Source organism: Narcine bancroftii, unplaced genomic scaffold (assembly GCF_036971445.1).
Source record: "Narcine bancroftii isolate sNarBan1 unplaced genomic scaffold, sNarBan1.hap1 Scaffold_166, whole genome shotgun sequence".
Taxonomy (NCBI): domain Eukaryota; kingdom Metazoa; phylum Chordata; class Chondrichthyes; order Torpediniformes; family Narcinidae; genus Narcine; species Narcine bancroftii.
Genome location: NW_027211901.1, coordinates 1,342,093 through 1,365,777, shown reverse-complemented (window position 1 = coordinate 1,365,777; position 23,685 = coordinate 1,342,093). Strand labels below are relative to the sequence as shown.

At 42.4% G+C, this 23,685-nt stretch overlaps 1 protein-coding gene across 1 annotated transcript; it reads left to right on the top strand.

The window, feature by feature from the left end:
* The first annotated feature begins 5,853 nt into the window (after positions 1-5,853).
* On the top strand, positions 5,854-12,232 carry LOC138750553 (uncharacterized). The gene is made up of 2 exons (XM_069912651.1): positions 5,854-11,573; positions 11,679-12,232. The coding sequence occupies exons 1-2, from the start codon at positions 11,226-11,228 to the stop codon at positions 12,120-12,122; spliced, it is 792 nt and encodes a 263-aa protein (XP_069768752.1). The 5' UTR covers positions 5,854-11,225; the 3' UTR covers positions 12,123-12,232.
* The last annotated feature ends 11,453 nt before the right edge of the window (positions 12,233-23,685 follow it).

Sequence of the window (23,685 nt, the reverse complement as noted above, 5' to 3'; positions counted from 1 at the left end):
CTAACACAACCCCTAAAAAATGGAACAAAATTAAATTTTTCCAATACTTTAAACAAAAACTTCCACTCAACTCGATCAAATGCCTTCTCAGCATCCAAAGATATATCCGTTGGTTGATTATCTTGTTGTTTTTAGCATTAATTAATGAAATCAATTTAACTATATTATCTGATGACAATTTAACTACATTGTCGTTGACAAACCCTACCTGATTGTTACGTAAAAAAATTTGGCAAATAATTCACTAACCTATTATCTGAAACTTTTGACACCAATCTATAATCAACATTTAATAATGATATCGGTCTGTAAGGTGACACTTTTAAAGAGTTCCTTTCTTTTTTTAGGTATAACTGTAATCAATGCTTTTGAGAAAGATTCTGGAAATACATCCATTTTAGTTGCTTGTTTCAAAACATCTTTATATAATGGAAATAATAAATCATTAATTTTTTTATAAAACACCACCTTAAATCCATCCTCTCCAGGAGATTTCCCATCAGGCATCGATTGCAAAGCTTCTCTCAATTCTAATTCAGTAAATAAAATATCTAAATTCTTTACCTCAAATTCATTCAACACTGGCAAATTTAAACTAGATAAAAATAAATCAATTTGATCCATTTTTTGATAACCCTCTGACATATATAAATTTTCATTAAATTTTAAAAATTCATCAGTATTCATTTATGTAATTTCTCCATTCTTCCTAATAGCATTAATTGTCCTTGATACTTGCTCAGTTTTATGTTGCCATGCCAAACCATATGCACTCTTTCTCCCAATTGATAATAACATTGTTTAGACTCCAACATCATTTTCTCATATTTATACGTTTGTAAATTATAACGTAATTTCACTTTAGATAAATTTATCCTTTCATCCTCTGTATAATTTTTTTAAATTTTTTTCTCCAAGCCTTCGATTTCCTTTTCCAAATTTAAACTTACGAATAAATAGTTTTTTTCTCTCTTAGTTGTATCGCTAATAATTTGTCCCCTCAAATATGCTTTTAAAGCATCCCACAAAATAAATTTACTTTGAACTGAATTTTCTTTCATTTGTAAATAAAAAATAATTTGATCTCTCATCTACTAAATGAAATCTGGTCTCTTCAATAACTTTTCATTAAACCTCCATCGATAAGCTGTCTCAGTTAATTCAGTCCCTAAACATTTAATGAAGGATATGAGAATAACCTACTTTTATATTCTGCAAAATTAAATCTTCTTGTAAATGCACAGAAATCAAAAATACATTTATTCTAGAGAAAGAATTATGCCGAGCTGAATAAAGTGAATAATCTTTCTCAGTTGGATTTAATTTCCTCCAAATTTCCACTAAATTTAAATCCTCCATCATCTTAAACAGTCTTTTTGCCATTTTAGTTCTTTCAACAATTTTTGGAGATTTGTCCAACAAGGGATCCAAACAACAGTTAAAATCTACTCCGACTAACACATTCCCATATGCCTGATTCGAATTTAAAAATGTCCCTGAAAAAAATGTCTGATCATCTTCATTTGGTGCATAAACATACATTAAAGTCCAACTTTCAGAAAAAAATCTTCCAATTAACAATCAGTACTCTTCCAACTTTATAAAAAAAAAATCCACAGCAAAAAGTTTATTTTTATTAACTAATATCACCACGCCTCTAGTTTTAGAGTTTAATGAAGAAAAAATTACATGTCCTGACCAATCTCTCTTCAACTTCAAATGTTCTTTTTCTGTCAAATGAGTCCTTTGCAAAAATACAATATCTACTTTTAGCTTCTTTAAATTTTTATTTTTTCTGCCTTTTTCTCCTTTGATTGTAATTCAAAAGATACATTTTTACGTATCAAAATAGCTACATCTTTAGCCTGAGAATTAAATGAAGAAGAATATACATGCCCAACCCAGTTCCTTTTTAATTTCATGCTTTCCTTCACATTCAAATGTGTTTCTTGTAAAAAAGCAATATCAATTTTCATTTTCTTAATATATGCCAAGACCCGCTTACGTTTAACCTAACTATTTAATCCTCGAACATTAAAAGTAGCAAACCTCAACTTTGACATATCTACTATTATTACTAAATACCAATAATATCTTTATATAAAAACTCAAATTCATGTATATAGGCCCTCCAATAAAAAAATCACAAATTAAAAACTAAAAAAAAATTAAAATAAAAAAAATTTAAAAATAAAGAAAAAGGAAAAAAAAAGAGAACCCCCCCCCCAAAAAAAAAACTACCAAAAGGTAGTAATCCCCTAAACAAAAATTGGGTGTGGGTCACCCACCAGTGGCTGATGACTAGTAAAGAAAGTCCAAATCTCTCCTTGCCCAGCCAAACAGTCAGTAACATCAAAATATTATAAGAACAAAAGAAAAAAGGAATAAGAAAATTCTTTTAACCCAAAAGACTCCAATCTTGAAAATCCCATTTCAGAAGTTGGACTCTTTCCATTCCTGTTTTTTTCCCATTTTTGCCATTTCTTCCTTTTCCAGAGCTACCAAAGTTTTCTTTAGGAGATAATGCTGGACTATGTCTTTGTCCTCTTATATCTGGCCATGAGTCAGCAAAAATCATTGCTTCACAATCAGTTTCAAAAAACCAAAATTGATAGACTCCGTAAAACACCTTCAACACTGCAGGGTAACGAAAAGTAGACTTATAACCTTTATGTCACAAAACTTCTTTAACTGGATTGAATCGACGTCGACCTGATGCATTTCCAACAATGGAGACATTTTCCTGTGTGCTCCCTCCATTGAAATCAAAAGGCTTTCTACTTCTTGGGAACACGCACCTTCTTCCGGGGAATGGGTAATTCCAGCGCCATCCTTCATTTGGTAGCAATAGATTTTTTTTCAGCCCGCACAGGAAATCTTTGGGGTCTAGGCAATGAAGAAATTGAGCCAGGGGCTGTTTCAGGTCGTCTAGTCCCCAGATCCTCAGCACTTCGAAAATGTATATTCTTATGAACTTGAGGTTTAATCTTTTTACCATTAGTGGCCATAATAATTGCTTGATACTTTAAACTAAAATTTAAAAAGTTTAAACTTGAAAACAAAGGGTTAAAAAACAGGTATTTAAAAATCTGGCCAGAGAGGTCGAGATTACATGTCTAGACTCTACGCTATCTTGCCACGATCCCTACTTTTAGCTTCTTAATATAATCTATCACACATTGCCTTTTTATTGGGTGATTTAAACCCTTAACATTAACAATTGTAAAACTTAAATTACTTATTACAACTTACACAATGGCACCCAATCTTTCACAATTAACTTAAACAAAAACCCTCAACCAACAATAAAAAACACTAGACCCCCCCCTGAAAAAACTGCAACACACTCGAGACACATACCCCAGACACATACCCCAACAATCACACACCTCCCACACACACACCCTACACACAACCCCCAACACACATCCCCAGACACACATTCCACACATACAAGCCCCGACTCACACCCCCCACAATCACACACCTCCCACATGCACACCCCACACACACATACACATCCCAGGAACACACCCTCACGCTCACAAACTCCCACACATACACTCTGCGCACACACACACACATATCCCCCATACACATACTCCCCCACACACAACCTCTGACAGATATACACAAACACCCTTCGACACTCATACACACCTTCCACACCCTCACTCCACAAACACCCAATGCACCCACAGTCCCCTTCCCACACACCACACCTACACATATACCCCGACACACAACCCAGAAACACCGCCCACATACACCCCTCACACACACTTTCACACATGACCACCTCCCACACACAACTCACAAAATCAACTCCCAGCCACACATCCCAAACATAAACGCACACTCACACTCACCCGATACAACCCCTGGACAGATAAACCTCCCACACACATACCCGTACACACATCCTCTCACACTCAGTCCCCCCCACACACACCCACCCACACCCCATATACCTCTCACACACACCCCCAAACACACACACACCTTCACACTTGACCACCTCCCACACACAACCAACACAAAATCAACACCCAGCTACACACACACATACACGCACACTCACACAATACAACCCCTTCACAGATAAACCTCCCACACACATACCCGTACACACATCCTTTCACACACACAGTCCCCCCCACACACACCCACCCACACCCCATATACCTCTCACACACACACCCAAACACACACACCTTCACACTTGACCACCTCCCACACACAACCAACACAAAATCAACACCCACCTACACACACACATACACGCACACTCACACAATACAACCCTACACATCTGCCCCAAAAAACATGGCCCCAATGGACATCCCCCACTCACTCCCCACATACACACCCCACACAATCATAACCCTACAGACTTCCCCACAAAAACAATAACATACCCGTCCCACACACACCCAACACAAACCACACACACACCCATTCATAGACCTCCACCCATCCCCCAAACACATACCCCACATACACACCCAGCACATGGACGCCCCTCCATATTCACCACCGCATTCACACCCCTGCACACACAACCCACGCACAAACCCATTCCCAATCATGCCCCCTACACACTCTCTCCCTCGCATGCACTGCCACACTTATTTCTCCGCACACACACCCTTCACACCCTTGACACAAACATTGCCAGACAAATCCCACCATGCACACGCACTAATGCGACCCTGCACAAACACCTTCCCACACAAGTCCCTCACACATGCACTCCCACTCACATGGCCCTACACACACATCCCGAACCACATACCCCTACACACACACACAAGCCATAAATACGCCCACACACACACTCCCTCATACAACCCCCTCACACACAAACCCGCAAATCCACCCACCCACACCACCCCACACATATTTCCCCCACACTCATGCGCTCACACACAGACACACACACATTCCCTCCACGTATATCACACACACACACACACACACACACACACCAACCCTCCATATGCAAACCCCACACAAGCCACACATCCCATACCCACACACACACTCTCTATATTCAAATCCCACACACACACACAAACCCCACTCATAAACACCACACAAGCACAAAACCCCTAACACACACAAACTCACACACAAAAACACCACACAAACACAAACAACCCCCACACTCAAATCCACCCCACACACTAACCCACCACACACACTAACCCACCACACATACACACCATACTCACATCCCCAAACATCAGAGACTTACCCAAATTCCCCACACACACAAACCCCAAAATAGCACCCATGGTGGAAGTGAGGGCATTGGTGCAGTCGCTGACCCATGGGGAGGTGTGGGTGAGGGAATTGGTGCCATCGCTGATGGAGGGAGGGGGTGGTGTCGTCGCTGATGGAGGGAGGGGGGTTGGTGCCGTCGCTGATGGAGGGAGGGGGTGTTGTGCCTTCGCTGATGGAGGGAGGGGGGTTGGTGCCGTCGCTGATGGAGGGAGGGGGCTGGTGCCTTCGCTGATAGAGGGAGGGGGGTTGGTGCCGTCGCTGATGGAGGGAGGTGGATTGGTGCCATCGCTGATGGAGGGAGGGGGGTTGGTGCCATCGCTGATGGAGGGAGGGAGGTTGGTGCCATCGCTGATGGAGGGAGGGGGTGGTGCCATCGCTGATGGAGGGAGGGAGGTTGGTGCCATCGCTGATGGAAGGAGGGGGGGTGGTGCCATCGCTGATGGAGGGAGGGAGGTTGGTGCCATCGCTGATGGAGGGAGGGAGGTTGGTGCCATCGCTGATGGAAGGAGGGGGGTGGTGCCATCGCTGATGGAGGGAGGGAGGTTGGTGCCATCGCTGATGGAGGGAGGGAGGTTGGTGCCATCGCTGATGTGTCAAGGGGTGCAAGATGACGTCATCATTGACAAGTATGGGGATGGAAGTAGCGCTGACAAGCGGGGTGGGGGCGCATGCAATGCTTGCCATGTCCTATATACGTTGGTGCCCCACACAGACACTGACACACACACTCACCCTGCCACACACACCCACTAACACATACACACCCCCACACACACCCCAAACCCACACCCCTCACACACTCCCCATACACCCATCCCCCACAAACTCACACCCCTCACAACCACACACACACCCCTCACACACACCACACATAACCCACACCCACACCCCTCATACACACACCCTCACACATGCCCCACAACACACACCCCTCCACACCATCTCTCCACCCATCCCACACGCTCTCACCCCCCACCCACACATCCACACACTCAGACACCCCCACACTGCCCCCTACACATATTCTCACAAACACACATCTACACACACTTCCCACACACACCCATCCCTCACACACACACCACATTAACACACCATACACACACCCACCCCCACACACCCCACTCCCCACACACCCACTCCCCACAAACACACATCCCTCACAAACACACACCACACATAACCCACACACACTGCCACACACATACCCCACAACACACACCCCTCCACAACACCCACCCACCCATCTCACACACACTCTCACCCCCCACCCACACACTCAGACACCCCCACACAGCCGCTACACTTATCTTCACAAACACTCATCTACACACATTTCCCACACACACCCCTCTCGCACCCATCACTCACACACACACACCCCACACTAACACACTATACACACACCCACCCCCCACATACCCCACTCCCTACACATCCACCCTCCACAAACACACATCCCTCACAAACACACACCACACATAACCCACACCCACACCCCTCATACACACACCCTCACACATGCCCCACAACACACACCCCTCCACACCATCTCTCCACCCATCCCACACACTCTCACCCCCCACCCACACATCCACACACTCAGACACCCCCACACTGCCCCCTACACATATTCTCACAAACACACATCTACACACACTTCCCACACACACCCATCCCTCACACACACACACCACATTAACACACCTTACACACACCCACCCCCACACACCGCACTCCCTACACATCCACCCCCCACAAACACACATCCCTCACAAACACACACCACACATAACCCACACACACATACCCCTCATACACACTCCCACACACATACCCCACAACACACTCCCCTCCACACCCCCATCCACCCATCCCACACACTCTCACCCCCCATCCACACACTCAGACACCCCCACACAGCCCCCTACACTAATCCTCACATACAACCCACACACTCCCACTTACACACACCCCACACACACCTCTCACACACACCCACAAACACACTTCCCACACACTCAGACACCTTCCACACTGACTCCACACAACACACAGACCACACACAATTCCCACACACACCCCACACACCCACATACTTACACACACTTCCCACACACACTCCCACTTACACACACACCCCACATCCCCGCACTTACCAAACACTCACCCCACACAAACCTCTCACATCCACTTCCCACACACTCAATCCACACACTCAGACAACTCCCACAGTGACCCCACACACACACACATCCACACTCCAATAGAATCTCTTTTCTCCCTCTCCCCTTAATCCCGTCTCCGAACCAGATTCTTGTATTTAAAGTAGACTTTGTTCCTAGACGAATATAATATGGGTCTGGAAGTCGGGATTTAGAATGAAAGGTTCTGAAAATCGTTCAGGATAGGTCCCCCCAATTATTTCGGGGCAAATTGGAAGATGTTCTTTTATATCAGCGACATGTTCTATCAGTGAGATAATTTTGTCGAGTTCCTTCCATTTGACGTCGATGTTGTGCTTTGTACAAATGTCTGCATATATTTGTTCACTTATGGAAAATGAAAAGAAGGAAATGCACACACGCACACATACCCACTCCCACACCCTCCCACACGCACACATACATACACACAACCTCCCTCACACCCCTTCTTACACACGCCCACACACATACCTACCCAAAAGGACCCAAGCACATACACTCCACACATATCCACCACACAATCCTACCCACACACCCCACACACAACCCCTCACCCATTCCCTCCATAACCCCACATGCAGACCCCAAACACACACCCCAATCCCACAAAACTCCAGACACACATCCCAATGATTTTGGGGTAAATTGGAAGATGTGCTTTTCTATCAGGGACGTGTTCCATAAGTGAGTTAATTTTGTCGAGTTCCTTCCATTTGACGTCGATGTTGTGCTTTGTGCAAATGTTCTGTATATATTTGATCGTTGATATATTTGTATATATTTGTTCACTGTTCTGTATATATTCTGTATATATTGTATATATTCTGTATATACTTTTTCACTGTAAACAAAAGCCCCACATATCTGCACACACACCCTCACACACACACCCTCCCCCACACCCCTTCTTACACACGCCCACACACATTCCCACCCACAAGCAACCATGCACATATAACCCACACACATCCACCGCACAATCTCACCCACACACACCACACACATCCACTCACACGTTCCATCCAACACCCCAATACCCGAACATGCAGTCCACAAACACACACACAATTCCACACAACTCCACACACACATCCCAAATCCCACACACAACCCCAACTATTTCGGGGCAAATTGGTAGATGTGCTTTTATATCAGGGACGTGTTCGATAAGTGAGATAATTTTGTCGAGTTCTTTTCATTTGACGTCGATGTTGTGCTATGTACATATGTTCTGTATATATTTGATCGTTGATATATTTGTATATATTTGTTCACTCTTCTGTATATATTCTGTATATATTGTAAATATTCTGTATATACTTTTTCACTGTAAATAAAACCCCCACATACATGCACGCACACACACACTACCACACACACCCAAATGCCAACAGACACTCCCACTCCCTCACACACACACACACACACACACACACACACACACACTGTCCCTCACACCCCTTCTTACACACGCCACATGCTCACACATATACCCACCCACAAGCACCCATGCACTTATACCCCACACACATCCACTACGCAATCTTAAAAAATCAAACAAAAGATGAGAAACATTAAATCGGACCGACCCGACAGGACGGAGGAACTAAGGTCGTTTGGAATCAGCAGATGCGATAGAATCGGCAATCTCCGTCAGGCCGAGGGACCTTGAAACACCACACAAGTACAAACTAAACTGGATGAGAGGGTCCTTGCAGAGAAATGGATTGGAGTCAATCCACAGGACCCTCAGAGCAACAGAGAGGATCACTGGAGTCTCCCTCTTCCCCATCAGTGTGATCTAGCAGGATCCTTGTCTGAAGAGGCCATGCCAAATCCTGGAGAAGCCCTTTGACCCTGCCCACAGCATCTCTCAGCTGCTCCCATCAAGGAAGAGAAAGGAGGATCAGAACCAGCATCAGCAGGATGAAGAACAGCTTCTGTGCAGGGGTCGGGAGAAGGTTGAAGCACCAAAGGAACTGCTCCCACTCACCATCCGAGTGCAAACAGAGAGCGCATGTAAAATGTTCAATGATGGGAATGTATGGACATGATACTAAGGGCTGAAAGAGACTTGGAACAGGGTTTTTTGTGGTCGATCATTTATTACGAATAAAGTCTTACACGAAAGGGCAAGAAGCAGCTAAGGTTGTTCTTTCCACACAGATCTACTGTTAGTCCTCTAATTCTATGGGAACTGTCGCAGGGTTGTAGCTCCCAGTTGTTGGGATAGGCTGACACAAAGTGGTAGGTCCAGGTACTAATGAGGATGCCATCAGATGGTTCCCCACCCCCCACTCTCTCCCCACCACCACTGCCAACATCAGTTCTTTGTATTACAAATAAAGATGAGTGAAACACAGAAGTCTGCAGACGCTGTGATTATAATTACAAACACACTGACATGCTGAAGGAACTCAGCTATTCTTTCCAGCATTCAGGCCTGAGCCCTTCTTCAAGGAATAAACAGAATAACCCAGAAGCAGGAAATCTCAGAAAGGCTCAGAATTCTGGTTAGGGGACAAATCCAGCCCAACAAAAGGTGTTAATTGGATGTGATAGGGATGAGGTTTTTCATAGCAGGCCGAGCGACCATGTGGTCAGGCGGGCCGAATCGCTGTCCCAGTCAGTTGGTACAAGATGGCATAGGCCCCCCTTCCCTTCTCATGAGAAGCATGCATTTGGTGACACATGTTGCCTGGGAGATGTCGCCACATCCTGGTTGCAGCAGCTCCGCAACGCACTGACATCACTCCCCTAGACCAGCGCACCCCAGAGAGGAATGAGGTCGTCCCCTAAAAGCAGCACGAGAGGTTCATATAAAGGCAGTTACTGGTTCACTTCATGCTGTGTGGAGGTGCTTCATTTCAGTAGCACCACCTTTTGCAGTCACGACAAGACCATGAACAGGCTGTCAGCAAGAGAATGGGATGGGGAATTGAAGCAGGTGGCCACTGGGAGATCCCCACTCTTGTGGCGGACATGGAGAAGTTTGTATTTATAGGATAGCTATAAATTCCGATGAAAATACAACCAGTATAGGTTTTACTCACTCACAGGCTTCCAGAGTGGGTGAGAAAATACAAGTCTTTAGGCCAGCAAATCTTCCAGACAGGGTTCAATGATCAATTCTTCCCAACAGGGTCCCAACCTCCAAAAGGCAGCCCATTCATATATTGGTTTCCCGCCCAAACACAGCTGATTGAGTCTATTACCTATCAGATGTGAATTGTCAAAAGCTACAGTAAGCGTTCAGTAACCTTAACAACACCTTCCAGTGCCAGCTTGAAATTGTTTCTGCTCAGAGGTTTCGCCCACCATTGTTCACAGACGAAGGTGAATGATGCTTGTCAGTGACACATGGGTCTCTCTGGAGGTTGAACTGATCCCAGGGCACTGAGTTCTGGAGAAATGACCACACCAAATTTGATGTTGCTGAATGGAGGAAACACTTTCGTATGTCGCATGGCACCTTTCACTTCGTGCTGGAACTCTAAGAACCTCACCTGAAGCCGCATAGACGAGGCGCAGCAACCATGGAGCCGGGATTTCGATTAGCTGTGGCTCTGCGCTGGTATGCCACCCCTTGTGAGTATCGATCCATCAGTCCCATCTTTGGAATAGGCATCAGCACCGTGTGCATGGTGGTGCAGGTGGTGACGGCCGCCTTGACGAAGTTCCTCGGTAAACGTCTCATGTCCCTGCCCATTGGAACACGTCTCCAGGAGACCAATGACAGCTTGGTGCAAAGGGGATACCCAATGTGTGCCGGTGCCATTGATGGATCACATATTCCCATTATTGCCCCCAGCTTGCATGCTGCAGCCTACTACAATCGCAAAGGCTGGCATTCAATGGTTCTGCAAGCGGTGGTCGACCACAGATTCTGGTGAGCTAAGCCTTTATTGGTCTTTATCACATCACATCTCAATGTCTATCACTTCACTGTGCTTTCCATTCACGTTACAGCTTCTCAGATGTGTTTGTTGGCCGGGCAGTACCCATGATGCCCGAGTGCTTACCAACTCTCCTCTGTATAGAAAGGAAGAGGACCAGGGCGGATACCACTTCCCACCTGACGTGAGTGTTCACCCTACAAAGCTCCATGTGTTAATCTTATGTATGCTTATTGTGTCAACGGTCATGTGTATGAATTAACAACATTCTCCATTGTTGTGCCTGCAGGTGTCCAAGGATGTTAATGGAGTGGAGGTTCCAGCGCATCTTGTGGGTCATCTGGCATATCCACTACGAAATTGGCTGATGAAGGGGTTCACACAGCACCAAGGACTGGATCTGGATCAGCAAAGATTTAACAAGGCCCTTAATTCTGCAAGGATAGTGGTGGAACATGCATATTGCCGTCTAAATGGCTGCCGGTGGTGCCTGTCCAACCGTCTGGATATCTCTACCACCTTAGTCCCAGGTGTTGTGTTTGCTCGCTGTGTCCTGCACAATATATGTGAGATTAACAAGGAAGACTTTCTGTCAGAGTGGACGTTGGTTGAAGCAGATGGTCCTGCACCCATTAGCACAGATTGTCACAATCAGCAGCCCATGGGCACCAGGCCATCCATTCTGCCATTTTGTCCATCCTGTAAGGGTATGACCCTGCCACCTAGCTCCTAATTTCCACAACTTGTTCCCCCCTCCACCCTCCCCACCCAATGCGACAACATGAGCCTACTGCCTGGCATGTGATGTGTTCTCGTGAAGTAATGGTTGCATATAAATGAGACTTGTGTGCTTGTCAAAAATGTAATAAAAAACATTTTTTGAGAAATCTTATTGCTTCATAAATATCTGAGTTCGACATAGCAATGTAAACATTTCACATTATGTTTAAACTAGATGTAAACCATGGAACGGACAAATCACATTGCAAATACACTCCACACTTGAACACCGCAGAACAAAAACAAAAATGGTAAACACAACAAACACCTCCACCCGGCACCACAGCATTTCTGTGTTGTGCCGATTATCCCTCTCGGAGGAGGGTTACCAAGTTCATTTGGCAGGCGCATCCTGCGCATTCAGGTGGCCTTCCGGCAGCCCATATTGCCATTATATGCGGCTTTACAAGTGGGGCATTTGGCCACCTGAAAGTGCCTTTTCTAAGAGTTCCTGTATCTGGCTCATTCCTTGAAGAAGGGCTCAGGACTGAAATGTTGGGAATATATCTTGATCTCCTATGGACACTGAAAATCCGGGCTGAGCTCCTCCAGCTTAACGGTGGGTTTTTAAGCACCACATATAGATGCACATCTCAAGACAAGGCCACAAAAATGTGCCACCTGGGAAAATTGCATAACAGGGGCATCTTGTGGTTCCACTTGGCTGCTTCTTACATTATTTGGCCAGGACTTTCTTTGCAAATTTCCCAACACCTATTCTGTGTTTTCTCCAGCCTGTCAATTCAAATACACTTGTTTTCTTACTTCTCCAGTTCTTGGTTTCTCTGCTTCCTGACCTGCATTTTCCAGCAGTTTTGTATAACTTATATTCCAGCAGTTGCTGTGGTTGAACTTTTACTGATTTAATGAATTGTTTTCATCAGAATCAAAATGTGCTTGAGTCCACGGTCAGCCATGTAAGCATTGAAATGGGTGGCCACTGGGAGATCCACCCTGTTGCAGCAGACAGAGTTGAAGTGCATTAAATGCACCCAATGATTTGGTCACTGCAGCCACCAGTTAAAAAATTCAAGAGGTTCTGCAGTCTGTGTGTCAAGAAATCCCTCTGCACCTCTGTTTTTAGTGGGAATCCTTCAACCCTGAAGTTGTGCTCTCTCGTCCTTGACTCCTCTAACATGGGAGATAATTTTACCACATCTACTGTATCCAGGCTTCTCAACATTCGAAGTGCTTCTTAGGACCCCTACCACTCATCATTCTTCTGAACACCAAGGAGTATAGTCCAAGATCCATCAAACCTTCCTCATATATTAATCCCTTCATTCCAGGAATCATTCTTGTGAATCTTCTGCAATGCCAGCACATCCTTTCTTCAATAAGGAGCCCAAAACTCTCTCCGCTACTGCAGGTGCAGCCTCGCCAGTGCCTTCTTAAGCCTCAACATCACATCCCTGCTCTTATATCCTATTCTTTGCGATATGAATACCAACATTCCAATCAGCTGATTGACCACCAACATGGAAGTTAACCTATGGGGCATCCTGCACGGCGATGCCAAGGTCCATCTCCCCCAGAATTTTGAATGTTCACCCTATGCAATAATAATCTGCCCTTTTATTCCTTCTCCCAAAGTTCATGACCAGACATTTTCCTACTTTGGAATTCACTGGCCTCTTCTTTTTCCATTCTCCTAATCTATCTGTCTCTCTGCAGCCTTGCTGTTTTCTCCCAGCTACCTGCTGCTCTGTAACGGGTGAAGAAAAAGAGATGGCCCCCAGAATTGTTTCCCAGCATTTCTGCACACCTGCAGAAAGCCACATAACACAGCAATTGCCTTCTGGTCGTTCCCCCTGATAGTACAGATTCTAACACCAATGTGTATCTGTCCAGAGTGTACTGTAGGATGACTGTGATTGGCTGAGAGTGTAGCCACACCTACTGGCAGGTCTTAAAGGATTTCTCCTAGCCAGACCAGGTCATTCTGGACTGGTCGACCCACTTATGATATGCTCCAGTCTTTTAGTTAATAAAAGTCTTGGTTTGGATCAACAAGTGTTTGGTTCTTTCGACGCACTCTGCAATGTTCCCCCTTCCTGCACCTTTGCTCTCTGAGATGTGTCACCAGCAGTGTCCTTTCCTTCTGTTCCTCAAAATAGATACTTTATTTTCATATTTCAATATGTGCGCAACTCGGAGTTCACAATATTAGCCAAGAGCTGTTAAAATTCCCGGGAAAACATTGCAAATTATAAAATCTTCTCAAACAATGAAAAACCATGTACAAAAGTGAAAACAGTGACTCCTGGTGGGCCAGGTAAAAACTATCGGGAGATACATAAAAAGGTGCCTTTTTAGAATCTTTTTCTGCTCATGTAGAGAGGGTTTTGAAGGTTAATTGGAAACTATTTTCAGAGGCTTGGACTTGGATGAATTTGTACGGACTGAATGAAGATGATGTTCACTTTGTTCCTGATGCATTTTTATATTTGAATCAATCAATGAGAATATTATGGTTGGAGGAGATTTTAATTGTTGTTTGGATCCGTTGTTGATTAAATCTCGAAAAATTGTGAAAAAAAAACAAAATGGCGAAAAGAATAACTGAGTTGATGGGGGATTTAAATTTAGTGGAAATATGGGAACAGAGGAATCCGACCGAAAAGGATTTTTCCTTTTATTCTGCACGTCATGATTCGGTTTCAAGAATAGTTTTTTTTGGTATCAGCCCATTTGCAGGGTCGAATCAGACAGGCTGAGTATAAGAGTAGGATTCTGTCAGATCACTCATTATTGTTAATTTCAAGTAGTATCGCAGAGATGGTGGAAACCTGTTATTGTTGGTGATTTAATGAAATGTTGTTAAAAAAAACCTGAAATTATTACGCTTGTAAGAGATCAGATTAGGTTTTTTTAGAAACGAATAAGGGATCAGTTCAAAGTAATTTTATGTTATGGGATACTTTAAAAAAGATATTTACGAGGTCAAACTATTACTTACACAGCAAAAGTGAAGAAACAATATATAGCAGAAATTCAGGACTTAGAGAAAGAAATTGCAACATTAGAGAAGACATTTCAGAAAAATTCAACTGAGGATAATAAAATACAGTTGTCCAAATTGAAGCTTTGTTATAATACAATTGTGAAAAAATAATTCAATGATGGAAACAGCTCTACTATGAGTTGAGGGACAGAGCACATACGGTTTTAACTTAGCAATTGGAAACTGAACAAGTGCCTAGAATGCAGTTAGGAGAAATTCAGAGATAACATAAACCACAGGATATTAATGATGAATTTTGTACATTTTATCGGGACTTTATCTGAAGGGAATTCGGATATGGAGCAGATTGATTGTTTTTTGTCGAATTTAAATTTACCTTTATTAGAGGAAGAGGATATTAAGACTTTAGATGGTTCATTTACTGATTTGGAACTTAAGGAGGCGTTACAATCTATGCCAAGTGGAAAATCACCTGGAGAAGATGGATTTACATTGGAATTTTAGAGAAATTTGTATGATTTGTTATTTCCGGAATATTCTGATGTACTGAAGCTCGCCACTGATACAGGTTTATTTCCAGAATCGTTTTCAAGGGCATTAATAACACTCATCCCAAAGAAAGACAGAGATCCATTAAAAGTTGTGTCATACAGACTAATATTAATAAATAATAATATTGAATGTAGATTACAAAATTGTAGCAAAGGTTTTAGCAAACAGATTGGCTAACCTTTTACCGCAATTAGTACATGTGGATCAAGCAGGATTTATCAAGGACAGGTATTCAGCTGATAATATTACTAAATTAATTACAATAATTAATGCTTCAAGACAACTCAACCAGACAATGATATTAGCGCTAGACGTGGAAACGGCTTTCCACAGTGTGGAGTGGAATTTTTATTTAAGGTGTTAGAAAAATATAAATTTGGACCACTCTTTACCAGTTGGGTTAAGGCATTATATACTAATACTCCTGCTCGGGTGGTGACAAATGGACAGATTTTGCAGGCATTCAATTTGTTTAGATCCACTAGACAGGGTCGTCCGCTGTCACTAGCCTTATTTGCATTAGTTATAGAACCAAGCAATTAGGCAAGAAATGAATATTAAGGGAATTACAATTGGTGGGCAAGAGTATAAAATTAATCTGTTTGCAGATGATGTGTTGATATATTTGTCTCAACCTAAGAATTCTTTCGAACCATTACAAAATTTGTTGAAAAGATACGGGGTAATGTCAGGCTATAAAGTAAAGTGAGATATTACTAATATCAGATGGAGATTATTCAGATTGTAAACAACTTATGAAGTTTAAATGGTCAAATAAAATTATTTGGGCATAATAATGGATAAAGAGTATCAAAATTTATACAGCTTAAATTATGTACCATTATTAAATAAGATTAAGTTTGATTTAAATAGATGGAAGGAGTCACTGTTAACACGGGTAAATTGTATTAAAATGAGTATATATCCACGCATTCAGTATTTGTTTCAATCTATTCTGAGTGTTATACCGGGAAAGTTCTTTCAGGAATTAAATAAAGCAGATTGTTTCTTTCTATGGAAAGGTAAGTTGTCTAGAGTCTCTATGCAAAAGTTGACATGGAGGTATGTTTTGGGAGGTCATCAATTCCACATTTTCAAAATTATTATCAAGTAGCACAATTAAAGTTTATGAATAGATTGTTTGATATTGACCAACCTCCGATGTGGGTGAATGTGGAGATGGATCAAATACAAGAAAGAACAATACATTATTTTATATATAAATGGAATCCTCTGCTTTTGCAGTAGTATCAACTGACAGTATTGAAACATTTGATAGGAGAATGGTATAAATGGAATCAGTTTATAGGATCGAAAGGTAAGATTTCAGCTAAGACACCATTATATCAGAATCAGACAATTTCATTTTCTATGAATAATTCTTATTTGAAAGATTGGGAATCAAAAGAAGTGATATTATTGGAGGACTGTTTTGAAGTAGATTCACTTCTTTGGTTTAATAGACAGAGAGAAATTTGGAATATCACAAAATACTTTATTTGCTTACTATCAAGTACAAGATTTATTATTAGAATGCTTTGGTAGAAATTTTAGTATAACCTGGTCAAATGAAATTTGAGAGATTAATTGTTGATAAGGGGAAAGAAGGGATTTGTTTCCGAAATGATATGTTATTACAAGAAAAGATGAAAAAGGTAGATATATTTAAAATAAAGGATAAATGGGAGAAGGATTTATGTGTTCCTATTTCTGTGGATGAGTGGTCTTACATGTGTTTGGTTAGTGTTATGAAATTAATTAATGTACGATATAGTTTAGTTAGTTATAACTTTCTGCATCAGTTATATTGAACTCCTGAAAACATGACAAAATATGGATTTAGTGGGTCAGATTTGTGTTTTTGATTTGGTGATCAGACAGGTACTTTTTTTATACTCAGCGTGGGAATGTTTAAAGTTGAAGCCCTTTTGGTAAAAAGTGATTAAATTTTTGCGAGTTCTTTTCAAATAGATTTATATGTGGATCCATGGGTATGATTACTGGGATACATGAATACAATTATGGCAAATTTACGCTTGGAGAAACCTCAAATTGCATATATTCGTTTAGAATTAGCAGTGGCTAGAAAATGTATAGCTGCAATTTGGAAAAATGATGTCGAATTGAGTATTTATAGATGACACAATGAAATTCAATCATGTATTTACTTAGAGAAAATAACGTATAATTTGCAAAATAATTATTCTTTTTTTATAAAGATGTGAAGTTGGTATTTGGAATGTATGGGTTGAGATGTTAAGTAAAAGCCTTATACGTGTTGCAAGATGTAAATGGATGTCACACCGTAACAGTCTGTTATGAGACGATGCTATTGAATTTTTTAATATAAGCTTCGTAGGGGTGAGGGTTATAGGGGCTGGGATAGATTAGAAGGGGGAGGAGGGAGGTGGGAGGTAGTAGAGGGTAGTTTTAGATTAAACTTTGTATTTTTTCTTGGTTCTGTAAAATTCTTAAATAAACTTCCAAAAAAACTGCATCGAGATAAATGTCGAGCCAGGCTCATCCATTGAACAGAAGACAACATAACACATCAATTGCCTTCTGGTTTTTCATCCACTCTACTCCAAACCTTACAATTTTGACTCCATGGGTTTCCTCTGGGTACTGATGTCCTCTCACATCCCTCAGGTAGGTGTAAATGGCAGCTTGATGATTGATGTGGATTGTTTTATATTTTAAATACAACATCTATATTGTACATGTAATGGCAATATCATTCAAAGAATTAGACTCCACTACAAAACTGGGAGGAAGGATGTGAACCTGAAAGATTTAGTTATGGTCACTGATTCTTAAACAATTTGGTGAGAGGACACACACATGGATATCGGGATGAACCCAGGCATGAGAGGTTTCAGAAAGGAGTAGAGAGTGTTCTTGATCAATCAAGAAATTTTAGAGATCACCCAGTAAATGTTATGAGAAGGCACATGAGCGCGCGATGCCATAAAATGAGTTACGTTTATATTGCATATTCGGTTAATTTTTAACTTAGACATACAGCACGGTAGCAGAACATCTCATGCCCTGAAGCCATGCTGCCCAATTTACACCCCATTGACCTACACCCCCTGCACATTTTGAATGGATGGAGGAAACCAGAGTCCCTGAGGAAAACCCACGCAGATACAGGGAAGACTTTCAAACTCTTTATAGACAGTGCAGGACCCGAACCCGGTCCGGTCCCAACCATTGGTGCTGTAAAGGTGTTGTGCTAATTTCCACACCAACCATGTCATCCTTTAGATGCCATCTTATTCAGAATAAAGAGTGTTTACTCTTTCTCTCCTTTAACCATCTTGAACACAATGGCAAACTGTTTCATTAACCTCAAAAACAATTGATCAGAAATAATCTATAGAACACCGTCAAACCCATTAACTGAAATAAATTAAATAGAAGGAAAAAAGAAAAAAAATTAACTGCTAAAATGAAAAAAACCTAAAAATTAGGTCTAATCCAACCTCTCCCTCTAATCAAAGTTACCTTATGTAATGAAGAAAAGAAGAATAGTGTAGAACCACTGGTAGCCCCCAGAGAACAGGCGATGAATGGCCAAACCACACATTTAGTTCCTCCAATTGTAGAAAAATTCTAGGAATGTGCCCCATTATTTCATCAATTGGAACTTTCTATCTTTAATATAAGATATGATTGTCTCTAAACTTAAAAGGACATTACATCATGTAATCACAGTGTATGAGTCGGGGAAGAATCATCTTTCCATTTCAATAACATTGCTCATCTGGCTATTAACGTAGCAAAAGCTCAAAAATTTTTCTGAGCTGCCGACGATGGTTTATCTGGATCACGAGAAAAACCAAACAGAGCAATTTAACGGACAAGTTCAAAATTGATCTTAAGAACCATTGATAAAGTTTGAAAAATGCCTTTCCTGAAATTCTCTAAGTTTGGGCATTCCCAAAACAGAGGAATTAAAGAGACTTGGAAAATTTTAAATTTCTCACATAGTGAATCAACATCTGCATACAAGCGAGATAGTTTCAGTTTGGACATATGTATTCCTGTACCACCTTAAATTGTAAAAATCAATGCCTAGCATAAAGTGAAGAGTCATTAATACAATTGAGAATAGAATACCCAGCTACTTCTGGAAATTTTATATTTAAATCTCATTCACAACTGCTCTTAATCTTGGATTTTAAACCCAATACATTATTATAAATACATGCTATTAATCCACCATGAACATAAAGCCGTAAATTTAAAAAAATAGATGAAGAATATTAGTCTTAGAAATTCACGGAAAATCCAAAATCTTAGATTGAAGAAAATGTCTAATTTTTCAATGTCAAAAAAGAGTGATTACTAAGTTCAAAATTTAGTTGATAATTGTTTGAACGTGGCAAAATTAACTGAAATAAAGGGGTCATTGAAACTTTGAATACCTATTCTATAACATCCTTGAAATCTACATCCAACAAGGATGGTGGTAAAAGATGGTTATCTATCATAGGGTTGCCCAATGAAAAACCATTTAGCCCAAAACAGTTCCTAAATTGGCCAAAATTCTCAATCAGTTTTTCAATCATGGATTATGTGTCAAATTTGGAAAATGGTAATATTGTAGAACTTTTTTGGAAAACTGTAATTCCGTCATGGCCCATGAAGGGCGATTCACTGATTTTTCCAAAATTATCTAAAGCAAGCCTGATCCAAATGCTATACTCTTTCCATTTATTACATTCCCAGCAGAAGTTGGGGAATTACAACTAGTAACAAGGAACTGGCTCTGTTATCCCCTCTTCACACAGGCCGTAAAGTTCATAGTTGGAGCAAAGGTCTATCTTGGATCAAATGAACCGATAAAAACAGGATCCAAAGCAAGATTTAATTTGTTATTTTGGCCCAGTATTTAATGGCAGAAACTTGCTGAGCAGAGAGGGCTTTTATAATAGATAGATAATATTGAAATATTACAGACCTGAAGGGCTTTTATGTATTCATTAAATAAACAGAAAAGGGTTTAAAATAATCAGACAATAGTCCAATTTTATAAATTAGATCAGGGTTTTATATTATAAGCCCAAAGTTAGGGTTGTACCTAATGGACAAATGTCCTCAGCATTCCCATGAACCAGGTGTAGTGGGCAGGGATGCCCATTATCTCCAGCTCCCTTCGTTTTGATTCGAGAACCATTGGTGGAAGATATTCACTGAGATCCAGACATTAAAGGATAGTGGGTAAATAAACCAGGAAGAAGATGAGATTAATCTATTTGCAGATGATGTCCTGATATGTTTGACAGACCCAGCAATTTCATTGGTAACACTACACTCTAAACTGGAAGATCATGGGAAGATCTTGTGATATAAAAGGACCAAAATAATCAACTTCCACGTATGTAAAAGGGAATTAATCAGGTGAAACTCTGGCCTGTGGTAAATCTGACATTTGTTGTTGTCCAGGTTTTCATTCTCTCTGTAAGTCACAAAGATATGAATCCTCATGATTTCATTATTAATATATTTAAGCACTGATGTACTATCAGGCCAAAACTCAGAATCTGCTAACTCCATCTGTAATTCTCTTCTTAACATAGTGTCCATTTTGCTCACCGTAGTAGCAGCAGTCAATTCCATTCAAGGTCTGGTGACTGACTTTAATGGAGTAACTCTGGCTTTTCCCATTACAAATCCACCATGTACTCACACTTGGTTTTCACAGGACTCAGTAACTGACAGGATCAAAATCACCTTCACTACATCAGCAAAATGGTGTAACAGCAAACGTGGCCACTCCAAAGTCTGTTGACTTCAAACGTCCAAGTATTTGAAGACACTCAATCCAATTTCTCCAATCTTGTGCGATGGATTCTGAGATAGTTTCATCCCATCCAAATTTTCTTCTGCACAATTCTTGAAGAATTTTCTTTCATTGAATATTTTATTTAAATCAACATATATATGAAAGTTATAACAATTAAAATCAAATCACAATGTTACAGAGCTTACAAATATATGTTGATAATATATAAAAAAGAAAAGAAAGGAAAAGAAACTAAGATACTACTGTAGCGGCAGCTACAACCAGACAGGTTGAGTTCAGTGAGCAAAAATTCCTTTATTCAGGTTTGCATGGCTGGTCTTATGCTCCCAGCCCAGACTTGGCTGAGAAGCGTACCGGGGGGTCACGTGGGCCGCAGTTCACGGGCTTCTGAGCCTGGTGCCGAGGTAGGGGAGAAACCCGCGACGGTGCCATTTTGGACGGCTGCCCCACCGCATGCATGACATGAGGGGCTGGATCACATGCCTAATGGCATGCCGCCACACAGCCCCCCCAGAACCGGTGCCAATGGCCTTTTTTGTCGGGCAGCCTCGCTTCTTGGGTTGAGCCGCGACCACTGGCTCATTGGGGTTGAGGTGTGCTGGCTTTAATCTGTCCACAGTAAACAGTTCCCTCTTACATTAATGTCTGGTGTGAAGGTGGATCCTGAATGCTGGATGACTCTGTACAGCCCTTCATACAGTCTTTGAAGGGGTGCTGTGAAGGGTCTCATCTGATAAAAACATACTCTGCGGAATACAGCTCACTGGGCTGGTAAGAGGCGCGTGTGCCATGTCTGGGCGGTGGTGGGGGTGTGAATGACTCTAACTGGGCCCGGAGATGGGAAGTAAACCATGCGGTGCCTGTTGCAAGTTGTGAGGTGCATTGATAAACTCACCAGGCAGGGCTTGTGGTGCACCATAGACCAGCTCAGCCGATAACGCCTGCAGACCTTTTTGGGTGTCGAGTAGATGCCCAGGAGTACCCAAGGCAGGTCATGCACCCAGTTGGGGCCGGTGAGGCGGGCCATAAGTGCCGACTTCAGGTGGCAATGCAATCGCTCGACCAGTCCCAGTCTGTTGGTGAGCTGTGCCCAGAGTGAAGAGGTGAACTGCGTGCCACGTTTGCTGGTGAGGTGGGTCAGCATGCCGAACCAGGCAATACAATCGGTCAAAAGTGCTCGGGAGCAGGAGTCTGTGGAGGCTTCTCGATAACCTCAGGCCAATGAGTGGTGCAGTCTACCACCGTGAAAAGTTAACGGTTACTTCGGGAAACGGGTAAAGGGCTGACAATGTCCACATGTATGTGGCTGAACCATTCTCGGACGTGTTCAAAATCCTGCACGGGCACTCTGGTGTTCCTGTGTACCTTGGAAAGCTGGCAATGGATGCAGGTTCTGGCCCAGTCTGCAATCTGCTTTCGAAGCCCGTGCCAGATGAAGCATTCTGCCACCATATGAACCTTGGACCTGATGGAACGGTGGGAAAGGTCGTGGATATGGTGGAAGACATGCCTGCACCACTGCTGGGGAACCACTGGTCATGGGGTGCTCATGAAGACATCGCACAGGATGGTATAATCACCGAGAAGAATCGGGAGGACCTGGAACTGCTGGCCCGTGATGGCCGTCCTGAAGGCTTGCATCTCATCATCGGACTACTGATCCGGGGCAAGCTGGTCATAGTCTAGGCAGCGTGTCAGCGACCACATTGTCTTTCTCCGCCTTGTGCCAAATGTTGATGGTGAACTCCAACACAAAGGACAGGTGATGCTGTTGGCAGGCCGACCAGGGATCTCTAGCCATAGCGAGAGCCTGAGTGAGGGGTTTGGGGTGGGTATAAATGGTGAAAGGCCTCCTCTCCAAGAAATAGTGCAAATGAGGCACAGCAAGGTACATGCCCAGCAACTCATGGTTGAAAGCACTATACGTGTTCTGGCGGACGATGAAGTTGGCTAAAGAATTCCAGTGGTTTTCACTGTCCATTAACCTGCTGCTGCAGGATGGCACCAACGGAGGTGGCAGAGGCATCGACGGAGAGCAACATAGGAAGGTCGGTGTGTGGGGGGGACGAGTAGGGTAGCCTTCACGAGGGCAACTTTCGTGGCCTCTGGAGTCCAGGCGTATCTTGTTCTTGGCCGCGATAAGGGCGAAGAGTGGCTGCATGATGTGTGCAGCGGCTGGAATGAATC

Coding starts and splice junctions, on each gene's coding strand:
- LOC138750553 (XM_069912651.1), top strand. CDS start 11,226: ATGACAGCTTGGTGCAAAGGGGATACCCAATGTGTGCCGGTGCCATTG. Junction 11,574..11,678: donor GATACCACTTCCCACCTGAC/GTGAGTGTTCAC, acceptor TTGTGCCTGCAG/GTGTCCAAGGATGTTAATGG.